Raw genomic sequence first — 12,898 nt, 5'->3', positions numbered from 1 at the left:
TTGAGCAAGGGAGGGCACGTGGAGTAAGCAGCAGTAAAAATATTCAGTTCAGAGGCTTCAGAGTGCAGTCACTGAGCTTTTGTTGAGGAGGAGGGGTGAAGTTCAATTCCTCCTGCAGGATGTCTCGTTTTCTACTTCGTTTTATTCCTTTGATTTCTAATGGAACTGCTGCAAAATTGGCATTGTCTAAGAAGAGATTTATACTGATCCGACCACTTTGCACAACAACAGGTAAGAATGTTTTTTGGTTTTTTTTCTGCTGTATTAGCTATAGACCAGTCAAGGTGTCATTTTAGTGTTCTCCCCTCTAGCATCCTTGTTTTATCCTAATGAAAGGCTGATTAGTTGAATCAAGTTATAGAACAAGAAACATTAAAATATGCAAATTAGGAATTATAAAGGATCAGGATTGGAAACTGGTCTGAACTATTGAGGTCAATACAGTGGCATGCCTTGACTAAATTATATAGGGATTAAAGGAATAGTTCAGTGAAGAAAAAAAGTTACACAAATTACCTCTTAGCCCAAATGTAGTCAGCCAAGACATGTTTGGCATCCCAAGTTTGGACAAATGGTCAAAAGTGCAAGCAAAATTCAGGTCTGAATACTAAAATCTTCCTGCAAAAACTATAACTTGAAACAATATATTGTGTTCAACAAATTGACTTCTCTAAAGCTACACTATGTAGGTCGAGGTGATATGGAGACCTCTCTGGTGGAAATGTGTAATTGCAAGTTTTTTCTCCTGACTTAGAAACGCTACTTTTTCAATTTGAATTAAAAAGCTTACGCAGATTTGTTTAGTAGATGCTCAGCAAAAACATGTTTGATGTCTTAATTTTGTTTCTTTAGGCCCAATCCCATTTCTTATTTTTACCTCTACCACTTGTTTTCGAGTGTCACGTTGCCCCTTGGAACTGAGTTGTTGAGTGGTTGAAATCTTTCCCTATGAAATGGGACAACCCAACAAAAAAGAACACTTCTTCATTAACAGGCTACTAGCAGTGCTCTGTATGAAGTTAAATTCAGCTATTCACCCGCTTCTCATTCAAACTTTCCCATTCCACCTTAAATAGTGCAGCAGTTCTGATGCGTGAAGCGTCAGCATGTAACTACTGCAACATTTAAGGTGGATCGGGAAATTTAGCTAGCTAGCTACCGAGAAATCAGCATACTACTAGAAATTTTTAATGCTTGTTATGAAGAAAAGGACCATAATACATTGAAACGACATTAAACTAAGATAATACAATGGTTATTGTAATTTTTTATTTGTTTGTTTTTTTGGTCGCTCGCGCAGCCATCTTGCCATTTTTTCTTTTTTTCTCATAACATTCCGTTTGGAGTTTGCCTCTGAAAAACCTCCGTTTGGAGGGCTATGTAGCCCTAACACTTCGCCCTACCCCTACATCTCAATAAAAATCAGGACACCCTAACCCTAGGCATGAGCGCGCAAAACGGAAGGATAAAGGCTTTGTGGTAGGGGCAAGGGGTGAAATGGGATTGGGCCTTTGTTTTACACTGAAGCTACTAGCCGAATACAGCTTACATATACAAACTGAAAGCTTAAATCACCACATACTTGCTTCACATTGTGCTGTGTTATTTAGTAATCTTAAGTTGACTTAATTATGTGGTATCTGACTCTGTATGACACACTGGTATATAAGTCCATGCACAGACAGTTTTTGGGGACAAGGGCTAAAGGGAAAAAAAGTCTACATGAATGCGAATCAAAATAATCCAAAAGTATTTTGCATCACTCTTATGAAAATAGATCAATTCTGTTTCAGAGGAAAATAAATGTAGTGTTGAGTTTTTCACAGGGCAACCAAAAAATTATTTCTATCCGACCAAGGATCTGAATTTCAATCTGTAACATACGTGGCTGTAACATTACTCACTGTACTAATTCCCATGAAGCAATGACTAACTCTGAGCTCTACACAGCCATGCACAAGTCCCTGTTTTTATGGTAACAAAACCTTGTTTAGCAAGTTGTTAGCACCTCTTACTGCCAAAATTATGCCAAATTGTTTTCCAATTTCACATTCTGCGATGTCATGTCCTCTTAAAGAGATTATCAGTGTTTTATCGGAGGTGGGATTTGTACCACTGTGGTGATGCATGCATCCATTACAGGTCGGAGTTGACCCAAAGGTGAAATCTCCACTAGCAGCTGTTATACAGTTTGCCTACTTCAAAAACTATTTCTTTGAAACAAGAGAAGCATCACAAATGATGTAAAGTTTAAGGCCAGTCAATTATTTCAGTAATCAACTTATATGAGGATTGTACTTTTGATTAATAATTAATCTAACAGCACCCAGTATTAATTAATTTCAAATTATCTTTTTGTCTAGTGTTTTATTTGCAGTTTCTGTTAATAAACTGCATTTATTATTAATCATTGAAGTATTTCTATATAAGCTACCTATGAAACTATGAGATTTTGTTAAGAAACACTCTAATATATTCAAGCACTGAAATGCAGCCTATTTCCTGATTAGCCTTGGCGATTCTGAATAACAACAGTATTTTTTGTATGCTATATTTCTAACCAATGCTGTGCTTTAAGAATCACAAAAATCTTGCAGGTTCATTAACCAATCACAAGGCCAGGGCCAGCCGGCAGGCCCAAAGTTTTGTTACACACTTCTATAACCTGAGAATAGCTCAGCCAGTTTGTATAATAAGCCTTAGTATGTAATAAGCCTGGGATTCTGAGGGGTTAATCAATGCATTTTTTTGTTTGTTTTCACAGATCTTTTATCATTAACCCGATATGATGAGAGATCTATAGACTGGCAGAAGAAACTCACTCCAGAGCAGTATGTGGTCACCAGAGAGAAAGGCACAGAAGTGGTGTGTGGAAACATTAAAGTTTAGACTAGTAACATGAACCACTCATAGTAGACACTGGATAATTCCTAGTCTATACTGAATAATTCATAGAAGCTACGGAATAATTCTTAGCAGTTACTGAATAATTCATAGTAGATACTGAAAAATATGTAGTAGTTACTAAATAATTCATAGTAATGACTGAAATATATGGGGTCATCATAGAACAATTCATAGTAGATACTGAAATAATTCAAAGTAGTTATCGAATTAACAGCAAATAGTGAATTATTTGTATTAGGTTCTGAATAAAATGTTGTAGTTACTGAATAATTTTTAGTAGATACTAAATAATTCATAGTGGGTGCTGAATGATGCACAATTGTCACTCATTGATTCATAGTAGTTACGGAATAATTCATAGTAGTTACCGAATAATTCATAGTAGTTGCTGAATAATGTATAGTAGATACCAAGTAACTTATAATGTATACTGGATAATTCATAGTAGATCATAAATAATTCTTACTAGTCGCTAAATAATGTATTATGGACACTGAATAATTCATAGTAGTTATTAAATAATTAATAGTATTTACTGAAAAATTCATAGATACCAAGTAATTCATCGTAGATACTGAAAAATTTATAGTAGGTCATAAAAAATTCATCCTGGTTGCTGGATAATTTACTGTAGATAAATAAGTTGTGAAATAATTATTTTAACCCTTTGAATTGGATTAAATAATAGTTATTTGACATTTCCTGAGTCTCCTTTCAAGCAGCTGTAAACACAATAATCAATAATACCCAGTCATGATTCATAATTCTGTCAAATGTTTCCTTTCACACAGCCGTTCAGTGGAATATACTTAAACCACAGTGAAGTGGGGATGTACCATTGTGTTTGCTGTGATGCACCGCTGTTCAGGTAAAAGCCTTATGGAGCTCTGTGTGGTTATGCTTAATTTTAAAAGAGATATTAATCTTTCATGGTAATGATTAAAGTTACACCATGTTATGAGATCTCTTTTTCCATCCCTACTAAAATTCTGAATATTTCCAACAGCTCAGAATCAAAATACGACTCTGGAACCGGCTGGCCCTCATTCTTCGAGGCTCATGGGATGTGGGAGAGAGACGAGAGTCACTCCAGCATCGTCCGGCGTCCTGATAATTCACTCGGAAGCATAGGAACAGAGGTTCTCTGCAAGCAAGTGAGTGCAGGCAACAGAGACATTAAGGGAATACTCCAGTGTTTTTCAACCTAATCCCTATCTGCTGTATCTGTATCATATGATTGGTTGCCATGGACAGTAATTTAGAAAAGAAGAGAGAACTTGTTGACTTGAAATATACTTATAACAGAAGCCAAAGGGCAGATGCTGAATTCAATGGGGAAATACACATTTTGGTAGAACATTTTAATAAATCTTTCAGTCAGAGGTATTTATAAAGTAAGCTATAATTTGTCCTGTCATAGATGGGACCAGTTCCAGAGGAAAGAATTGCCATGGATACGAAAATACCTTAGGGAAAGCAAAAGTAAAAGGAACTACTTGTTTACTGTGTGGTTACAGTAAAACTTAAGAAAAATTCATAAGAACAGTTTTGGCCAAGTGTGTTCTCTCTGTGTCATCCCAACACCTGGGCTGTTAAAATGGAACGGCTGCAGTTGTGAATTACTGTTATGTAGTCGTGTATTTATAGTCATAGATATTTGGGTTTTTTTTTTTTAGGAAAACAAAGAGATTAAAATACTTTTTTTTGCATTATTGGAATAGCTTTATATTGTGTGGAAATTTCGTGATGAATGGACCAACAGAAATGCTCCAAAATCACTTAGAATAAAACGTATTTACATTAATTAACATTTAAAGTTAAGAAAATGTTTGCTTTCTCCTGTAAAGTTAACATTTTGAAGATGCATGTTTTTCTTTGGACAGCAACATATAACCATATAAACACATATATATATGTGCTTAGTGCCTTCAAAGACTTATATACATATGGCTGCAAATTCTTATAAGTCATACTAATTCAGGTTACCTTTCAGAGGGTAATTACTAATTTAAATAAAATGTGTTTTTGTTTCGGCAGTGTGATGCCCATCTTGGTCATGTATTCGATGATGGACCAGATCCAACCGGCCACAGATTCTGCATAAACAGTGTTGCTCTGAACTTCAAACCCAGAGAAAACTAACACATACATCTCACACAGTCCCACAGAGACGTTTCCCTGGAGGTGTTATAAATATACATCCAGCCTGGATGGAACATCTTCTGCTAATGTATCAGTGTTTATCAAAATGTACTGGGTGTCATCTTTTATGCTGATATCCTAAAAAAAAATGAGCAAGTTTGTTTAATTTTCTGTATTATGTACTGTTCTTTCTCTTTCTATGCTTTCTCTGTACTGTTAGTGCATTGATAAACAATGCTGCTTCAAATATGTGCTTGTACAATTATTTGTGCAGACATAATTTAATAAAGCATTTAACTCTGAGACATAAGAGAAATAATTAAATGTACGCAGGAATACAGTTGGAGCAGGTACTGGTGTGTGTGTTTCACTGGAAAACATGATGCACTGAATTTACTTGATTCAAGTTTGTCCATCATTTCCACATGAATAAAATATATTACATCAATAAAATTGTCTTTCAGTTTATGTTTGGCAATAATTATTCTGTGTAAAAATACAATAACCTGTATTTATTTTTCAACTAATTATTTTATGTTTTATATAATAAAATGTGTTTTATTATTTATTTATTTATTTGTATTTTTTGTTTACCTTGTTTTATTATTTTGTTTTTTTCCTGTTTTTACTTTCTTTTATTAATTTATTTTTAGTTCCTTTTGGTTCCCTAGTTAGCTTCAGTTCCTTTTTTAGTCATCATTATTATAGTTACTATTAATTTTAATAAATTTTCATTTTTGCCTTTTTCTGTGCTTTTAAATGTAGATGCTATATAAATAAAAAGTTACTTCTTCTCATTATTACTATTATTACGTAATTTATTTAATGCATGTAGAAATGAGTTAAATCACTTTTTTCAGTCTGTGAGTGTTAGTGTGTGTGTAATGGGGGGACTCCTGTCTTGTCTTGTTCCAGTAATGGGATGTTAATGATAAACTAAGTGGGGGTTACATTCTGTTTGTTGTGTGTCAACTCTGAGTTTGAGAAAGACTCCAACAGATAACTAGCAGACAAACTAGGACAGAACTGTGAGAGGAAATATTCAGAACAGACTAAAACACAGAAAAGGGCCCAGTCACCAGTTTATCGTGAATGAAAAAGTGAACAGAGTGGACTTACATTTAGATATGATGCGGATCTGTGTGTGCGTTTTGCTGCTGGCGTTGCTGGGGCTGAGCGTGTTTGATCCTGTGGATGGAAGAAGGACGCGATTCAAGCCAAAGCCTAAAGACAAAAAGAAAGAAAAACCTGAAGAAGAGATCACGCCGGCTAAAGACATTGACATCCATCAGGTATTTTTTACCAGCATATATTCATCAATTATTTTGGCCAATCATAATGAATAACAGCTGAATATCCAAACAAAATATCATATATTAAAAACAGGTTACAATATTTATATTTTGGAACACATTGACAAATAAACTAACACAGAATAGTGTATTTAATTTCCACAGGGGAAGTGACTACCTGTAAAAAAAAAAAAAAACACATCCTTTACGCTCATGTCGTTTTCTATTCTAGATGAGTGGGAAGTGGTACCTGCTCACTGTGGCATCAAGATGTCAGCACCTTCTGGAGAAGGGATTTAAGGTGGAAGGCACTACTATCACTTTAACACCACCTGCCTCCACCAACTCACCTCTGAAAGTGAGCACCTTTACAAAACTGTGAGTACCTGCAGTGACCACTAGAGGGAGATGCTGATTCATATAGAATGTGCTTCAACTGCTGCTCTGATGAATTTTGTGGTTTGCTATTTTTTCTTCAGTATTCAAAGTTAATATTTCCCTCAAATTTAGGCTTTAAAGGAATAGTTTGGCAAAAAAGATAATCTTCCCTGTAGGATGTAGTCCATCAACCAAGATTCGTTTGGTGTCAAAAGTGTTCCTTTTATCTGCAAAAACGGACAAAGGTAAGCCGGAATTAGACTTAAATAAGGTACTGTTTTTGATAGGTGCTTGCCACTACTGACCAGCAGCACCCCACAAGCCCTACCATTTTGGAGATGCTCTGACCCAGTCATCTGACCATTGCAATTTGACTCTTGTCAATGTCGCTCAGGTCTCCTCGTCTGCCCATTTCTCCTGCATCCAATACATCGACTATGAGAACCAACTGTTTGCTTTTCGTCTAATATATCAAAGAGCTTGACGTTACGGGATAATTAGCATTATTTGCATCATCTGTGAGTAGTCATAGTGTTTTGGCTCATCTCTGTACATACAGTACAGTAAAAATGTATTTGCTCAAAACAACACTTATAAAAGATTAAATACAATACTATGAATACAACAAGCAGTGATTTTATGTGTGTCAGTGTGTTCGTTTAACCCCATCGCAGAAAAGTTGTGTGAGGCTATTGTGTTGTCATCCAATATGTGGTTTGGCGAATCAATACCTCATTAGATTAAATCAGGTGCTTCTGAGGGAATTTAACAAATCTATGCAATGGCTGGAGGCATCCAGGAGAAATCTGGAACCAAACTTTGTTCTTCAAACGAGCTCACAAGATATCAAAAGCTTTTACATTACTCTTATTACGCTGATTTAGGTATTCTAATGATATATGGTGATTTTTGTATGCATGTAGGGTGTAACATACATTAATGCATGTTTGTGGCAATAGGCCTACACCTGGGCAGGCTGAAACATGACAGTTAAAACCCACCCGATCGAGTACATTTTGCGTTAAATTTTCACCAACTGTTCCTTTAATCTTTCTTATTTGCACTGGCTTAACTTCAGCCTACAAACATTATAAGATCAACACTGTCTATTCATATGACTGACACACACAAATATTATTACTCATAGTACTTCATGCAGTTCTTGTTTGTTTTATTCATTTGGTGGCAAGTTACTTAATATAATTTAACTGTTCAGAAAGAAATGTTTTGCTCCCCAATTACTACATGCTTCAAAATCTAAATCTCAAATCAGCACACTGTTCTGTTCACCTGTCAGTAACCGTTGCCAGTTGAAGAGCTGTTTGGTCATGATTTCTTTATATAGTCTTTGTAGAGGAATACCTTCTTCGTCAAACTCTCTGAATAGATTAGACAAGCAAACAGACTACCAACAGGTATTTAACTAGAGCACAAATAAAATAAAAATAAAATAAAAAAATAAGAAAGAGCCTAGGAGCTAAAGAGATGTGTGAACATCTGTACACATGCATATGCAGCACTGAGGAGGCATATAATAATTATTATGTACAGAATATTACCGAATGATGTAACATTTAACATTTGCATAGCTGTGCAAATGAGCATTATGTTACAGAGGAGTTGTACTGTAATACCGTAAGGGTGGTTTGTTGGTTGCAGTTTAAAGTGCTCTACTGCTGAATGCTCTAATAAAATGGAAACATCATCAGATTAAAAAGTCACATTTTCAGCCACTCCTTAGTTTTGCTGTATGTAAAGATGTATTGAATTGAGACCCCACTGCATCGTATTGAATCAAATAAAGTTTGTGAACCCCTGATGTTTTCTGTTTACTACTGTATTGTGAAGTATGTGTACATTTAACCATAAAAATCCCTTTTCCTCCTGTTTTCAGTAATTATCAGTGTTGGGAGATCCAGCAGCATTACGAGACCACCAAGATTACTGGCCATTTCCTCCTGAAAGGTCAGTAACCTGTTCAGATCCTCGTTTCCCCTGGTAGAACTACTGGTAGATACATTTATTTTCTTAGGGCATGTGACAACATTTGATTATTTCTAAGCATAAAAATACGTGCTGTAAATGGCTGAATGGCACTGAAGGGTTATTGGATCTGCAACTAATGCAAACCATGAAGAGACAGATCTACTATGTGCCAACTTGGCCAAATACTCAATTTTTATTGCTTTCATGCCTCTTGGTCAGAATTTAATAAAGTGGCTCATAAATTTTCAAAGCCTAAATGGGAAAAATACATCATCTTATCAGTGACCTGTAGATCTGTTTACACAAACAGAACAGTAGTAATCAGCAGTGTGATGACTGTTGTAACAGCAGTCATTACTTCTGAAACAATCAACAACTTAAACAGAGGAAAAGATAAAAACTCCTAGGTACGAAGGTCTGGCCTGGGCCACAGTGCACTCAAAAAATCAGGAAAATGGAGAGTATTTCCACACAGTAAAATAGTTTTCTTTCAAAATAAAGCAATTTTATTGATCTAACTTAATTTACAAAAATTGGCTAAACTTCTAAAGTTCTCTGGGCCTGAGCTCATCTCAGATGTTCTGAAAGACAGTGGAAATGTTTGCTGTGGTCAGATGAGTCTATGTTTCAGCTTGTTTTTGGAAAAATGGGCATCAAGTTCTCCATGCCAAAGACAAAGCAGACCATCCAGACTTTTACAGAGAAAGATGCAAAAGCTAACATCTGTCATGGTATGGGGGGTGCATCAGTGCCCACAGCATAGATGACTTGCAGATGTGTGAATGTAGCATTTACTAGGAGGTGTATATTGGGATTTTGCTGCCATCACGATGACGTCTTTTCCTGGGAAGTCCATGGTTACTTCAGCAAGACAATGCCAGGCCTCATTCTGCACATGCTACAACAGTGTGGCTTCATAGACACATAGTGCGTGTGCTTGACTGGCCTGCCTGCAGTCCAGATCTATCTTCTATTAAAAATATATAGTGCATCATGAAGTGGAGAATCAGACAACGATGACCACAGACTGTTGAACAGCTGCAGTCTTGTATCAAGCAAGAATGGGTAAAAATTCGATTTGCAAAACTGAAACAATTAGTATTCTTAATTCTCTAACAATTAAAAAGTGTAATTAAAAGGAAAGGTGATGAAACAGAGTGGTAAACACGCCTCTGTCATAACTTTTTTTAAGGGTGTTGCAGGCATTAAATTCTAAATTTGTTTCTATTTACAAAAACAATTAACTCTGTCAGTGAAAGCATTGGAAATCTTTTCATTGTACTTTTGTCAGTTAAACAAAGGTTCAGGAGAGTTAACAAATCACAGATGCATGTTTTTATTGCATTTTACAAACTTTCCCAACTTTTCTGGAAATGGGGTTTGTATTTCAAGACAATTTGTAGTTGAACACAGACTTCAGTAAACATTTTTTGGTTCCTTTATGCTGTTTTCTTTTAATCCAGGAATATTAAGGTGCAAAAAGTGGGCATTTAATACAGAAATCATTTTTTATTTGCCAGGGCGCTTAATACTCCAATGCACAAAACTTAATTACTGTTTCATGATTGAACTATAATACTAGCAATGATTTATAATGATTAAGTCCACATGATTTATAATGATTAAGTCCACAAATAACATTTTTGACATCTCCATTTGTAATCCATCCTGTAGGTAACATGCCATTGATGAATACTGAGATTACTGTCATAGACACAGATTACAGCTCCTATTCCATCCTGGTTTACAAGAGAATGAAGAAAATCACCATGAAGCTCTATGGTATGTAGCCTGACTGAAATATATATTGTTTTTTATCATTGCATTAAACTTTACAGCTTATTAATACAGAATTGAACATATGGTGTATTGCATTCATTGTATATAACAGAGTATAAAAGCTGTGTGACTAATCGGTCAATTTAACTTGATCACATAATCACATTAATCAGAAAGTGACCAGACAGAGGAAAATTGAATTTTGGATTTCAAAGGAACCCAAAAAATCTACCCAGTCAAAAGCCCCCCACAAATCCAGTAGGCTAGTATGTCTTGTATATTAAAATTTAACAAAACATTCTTCACGTTAAAGGCCGATCTACACAGGTTCCTGATGCCATCGTGGATAAATTTGAGGAACTTGCAAAAAAACATAACATGGGTTTGGATGTCATTTTCCAGTTTCCTGATTATGGTAAGGCTCATATAGTAATAAGTAAGCTTTAGTCCTTTTTACTTTAGTCATTTTTAGTCCTTTAGACTTTTCATAACTATGTTTTTTCTTTTCAATCGCTCTCTTTTCAGGGTTTTGTCAGTCAGCAGTTAAAGAGTATACTCTCGGTAAGAAAGATATTTTTCCTTGTACTTTCAATTATTGGCCACTTTATTAGAAACACCTACCTTGTACTTGCACTCACTGACCACTTTATTAGAAACACCAACCTTGCATGTCCAGCCCTTAGTGGCCACTTTAGTAGAAACACTTCAATGTAGGTGTTACAGCCTGTAGTCCATCTGTTACTGCATAGCCCCCTCTACCCTATTCATCACTGGTCAGAGTCTGACAACAGGACTGCTGTTGTCCTGATATTATTTGGGTGGTGGATTATTCTCAGCACATCAGTGACACTGACATGGTAGTTTGTGTGGTGCTGGTGTGAGTGTATAGGACACAGTGGTGTTGCTGAGTTTTTACACATCAGTGTCACTGCTAGGTTGAGAGCAGACCACTATTTAAAAATATCCAGCCAAGAGCAGCTCTGTGGTCAGAAACTGGCCATTGGTGAAGAGCTGAGGATGGCTTATACAAACTGGGCATCAACAGTTTCTAACTGCACACCAGCAAGGTGAAGGGGTTTCTAATAAAGTGGGCAGGGAGTGTTAATGCTAAGCCTATTTGAAAAGAGCCCAAAGGTCAGTTACTGATCAGTGAAATTCTGTTACTTCTAAATGTTTTTTACACCACTGTCCTCACTTTTTTGTTTGATCAGTCAGTTCGACTGAAGAGTTACTGATTGGCAAACTTTGGATCCAAACAAAGAAAGCCAAACAAAGCCAAACAAAGATCTCCTGACACTGTCATGTAGTTTTCTGTCTTCCAAACCTGCCTGATTGATGTTGTGCAACCTCAGGGTAAACTGACTGGGTTTTTGGAGTAAGGGTGGAAACTGTGGCAAAAATATAACAAATCGTTATAACACATCATCCAAATTGAACCATGAAAGACATTTTTTTACAATGTCTGATGGATGTCTCCATTTTTCTAAAACTTAATGCACCATGTAAACTACCCCTTTTAAAAAAAGACTGAAAAAAGTACAATGATTAGTTGTTTAAAAAGGAACAGGAGGTAAAACCTGTAAAAAGATGTCATACTGGACTGCTGTTCAATCACCAACTTGTTACTATGCAGTTTATGCAGTTACACTGACTGTTGTTGTTTACAGGCTCTCTATAATTAAAAGTCTGTTTTATGATGTATGCAGTTGCTCAGTGTTCAAAACGTACCGACCATACCCATCAAAGCGCATAGTGACAAAATCTTCATAATTTAGCTAATATGTTGTCATACTGTTAAAAAGTTTGAAACGTTTTTACGTGCTGTTATAAGACAGCCACTTTTTGTTCTCTGTGCTTTTGATATTACTTAACACGCTGTCATATTTAGTTTGAAATCTTGAGACAACATAGTGAGGAAGTAGTGGAGAGATGCACCAGCTTGTCTTTGGCTAGTTAACTATGCCTAAGGTTAGCATGCTGTCTGTAATAGCCCACATATTTTGGTATTATAAAAGCTCATCCATGCTAATGATTGAATTTTTTTACCTTTGTCTGTTTCAGTTATGACCTGAGACATGACCAAATCCACGTGTTACTGGGAGACCTCTTCTGTGCATTTGAAGGGATAAACATATCAGTTAATGGAAACAATAAATGAGATCAAAGTTGTTATTTGTTTTTTTTGTTTTGTTTTTTTTTGTTTTTTGTACATTCAAGTAAATGAGATTACATTTGCCATAATCATTATACTGACCCCCACAAATCTCATACATGTCCTTATGTTATAAACATAGTTTGGGCGCCTCTGGTTAAATTCTATGTTACTGTTGATTTTCTAAGTGAAAGTAAGTAAACATCCTCTACAGAGAAGACACTTCTGCACATTGTAATGCACACCTACTGTTTATTTGCTG

The 12,898-nt window shown here is 35.8% G+C and overlaps 2 protein-coding genes across 2 annotated transcripts; both read left to right on the top strand.

Annotated features, from left to right (window-relative positions):
• Positions 1 to 12: 12 nt before the first annotated feature.
• Positions 13 to 5,617, top strand: msrb2 (methionine sulfoxide reductase B2). The gene is made up of 5 exons (XM_036558845.1): positions 13 to 231; positions 2,765 to 2,865; positions 3,699 to 3,775; positions 3,914 to 4,061; positions 4,945 to 5,617. The coding sequence occupies exons 1-5, from the start codon at positions 120 to 122 to the stop codon at positions 5,047 to 5,049; spliced, it is 543 nt and encodes a 180-aa protein (XP_036414738.1). The 5' UTR covers positions 13 to 119; the 3' UTR covers positions 5,050 to 5,617.
• A 389-nt stretch (positions 5,618 to 6,006) lies between these two features.
• On the top strand, positions 6,007 to 12,656 carry c8g (complement component 8, gamma polypeptide). Its single transcript, XM_036558844.1, has 7 exons — positions 6,007 to 6,341; positions 6,574 to 6,719; positions 8,614 to 8,684; positions 10,380 to 10,487; positions 10,798 to 10,899; positions 11,010 to 11,045; positions 12,546 to 12,656. Exons 1-7 carry the CDS (start codon positions 6,177 to 6,179, stop codon positions 12,554 to 12,556), a joined length of 639 nt encoding a protein of 212 aa, XP_036414737.1. The 5' UTR covers positions 6,007 to 6,176; the 3' UTR covers positions 12,557 to 12,656.
• The last annotated feature ends 242 nt before the right edge of the window (positions 12,657 to 12,898 follow it).

Source organism: Colossoma macropomum, unplaced genomic scaffold (assembly GCF_904425465.1).
Source record: "Colossoma macropomum unplaced genomic scaffold, Colossoma_macropomum, whole genome shotgun sequence".
Lineage (NCBI taxonomy): Eukaryota > Metazoa > Chordata > Actinopteri > Characiformes > Serrasalmidae > Colossoma > Colossoma macropomum.
This window is presented reverse-complemented; position numbering and strand designations above follow the sequence as displayed.

Coding starts and splice junctions, on each gene's coding strand:
- msrb2 (XM_036558845.1), top strand. CDS start 120: ATGTCTCGTTTTCTACTTCGTTTTATTCCTTTGATTTCTAATGGAACT. Junction 3,776..3,913: donor TGTGATGCACCGCTGTTCAG/GTAAAAGCCTTA, acceptor TATTTCCAACAG/CTCAGAATCAAAATACGACT. Junction 4,062..4,944: donor CAGAGGTTCTCTGCAAGCAA/GTGAGTGCAGGC, acceptor TTGTTTCGGCAG/TGTGATGCCCATCTTGGTCA.
- c8g (XM_036558844.1), top strand. CDS start 6,177: ATGATGCGGATCTGTGTGTGCGTTTTGCTGCTGGCGTTGCTGGGGCTG. Junction 6,342..6,573: donor AAGACATTGACATCCATCAG/GTATTTTTTACC, acceptor TTTCTATTCTAG/ATGAGTGGGAAGTGGTACCT. Junction 10,900..11,009: donor TTTCCAGTTTCCTGATTATG/GTAAGGCTCATA, acceptor CTCTCTTTTCAG/GGTTTTGTCAGTCAGCAGTT.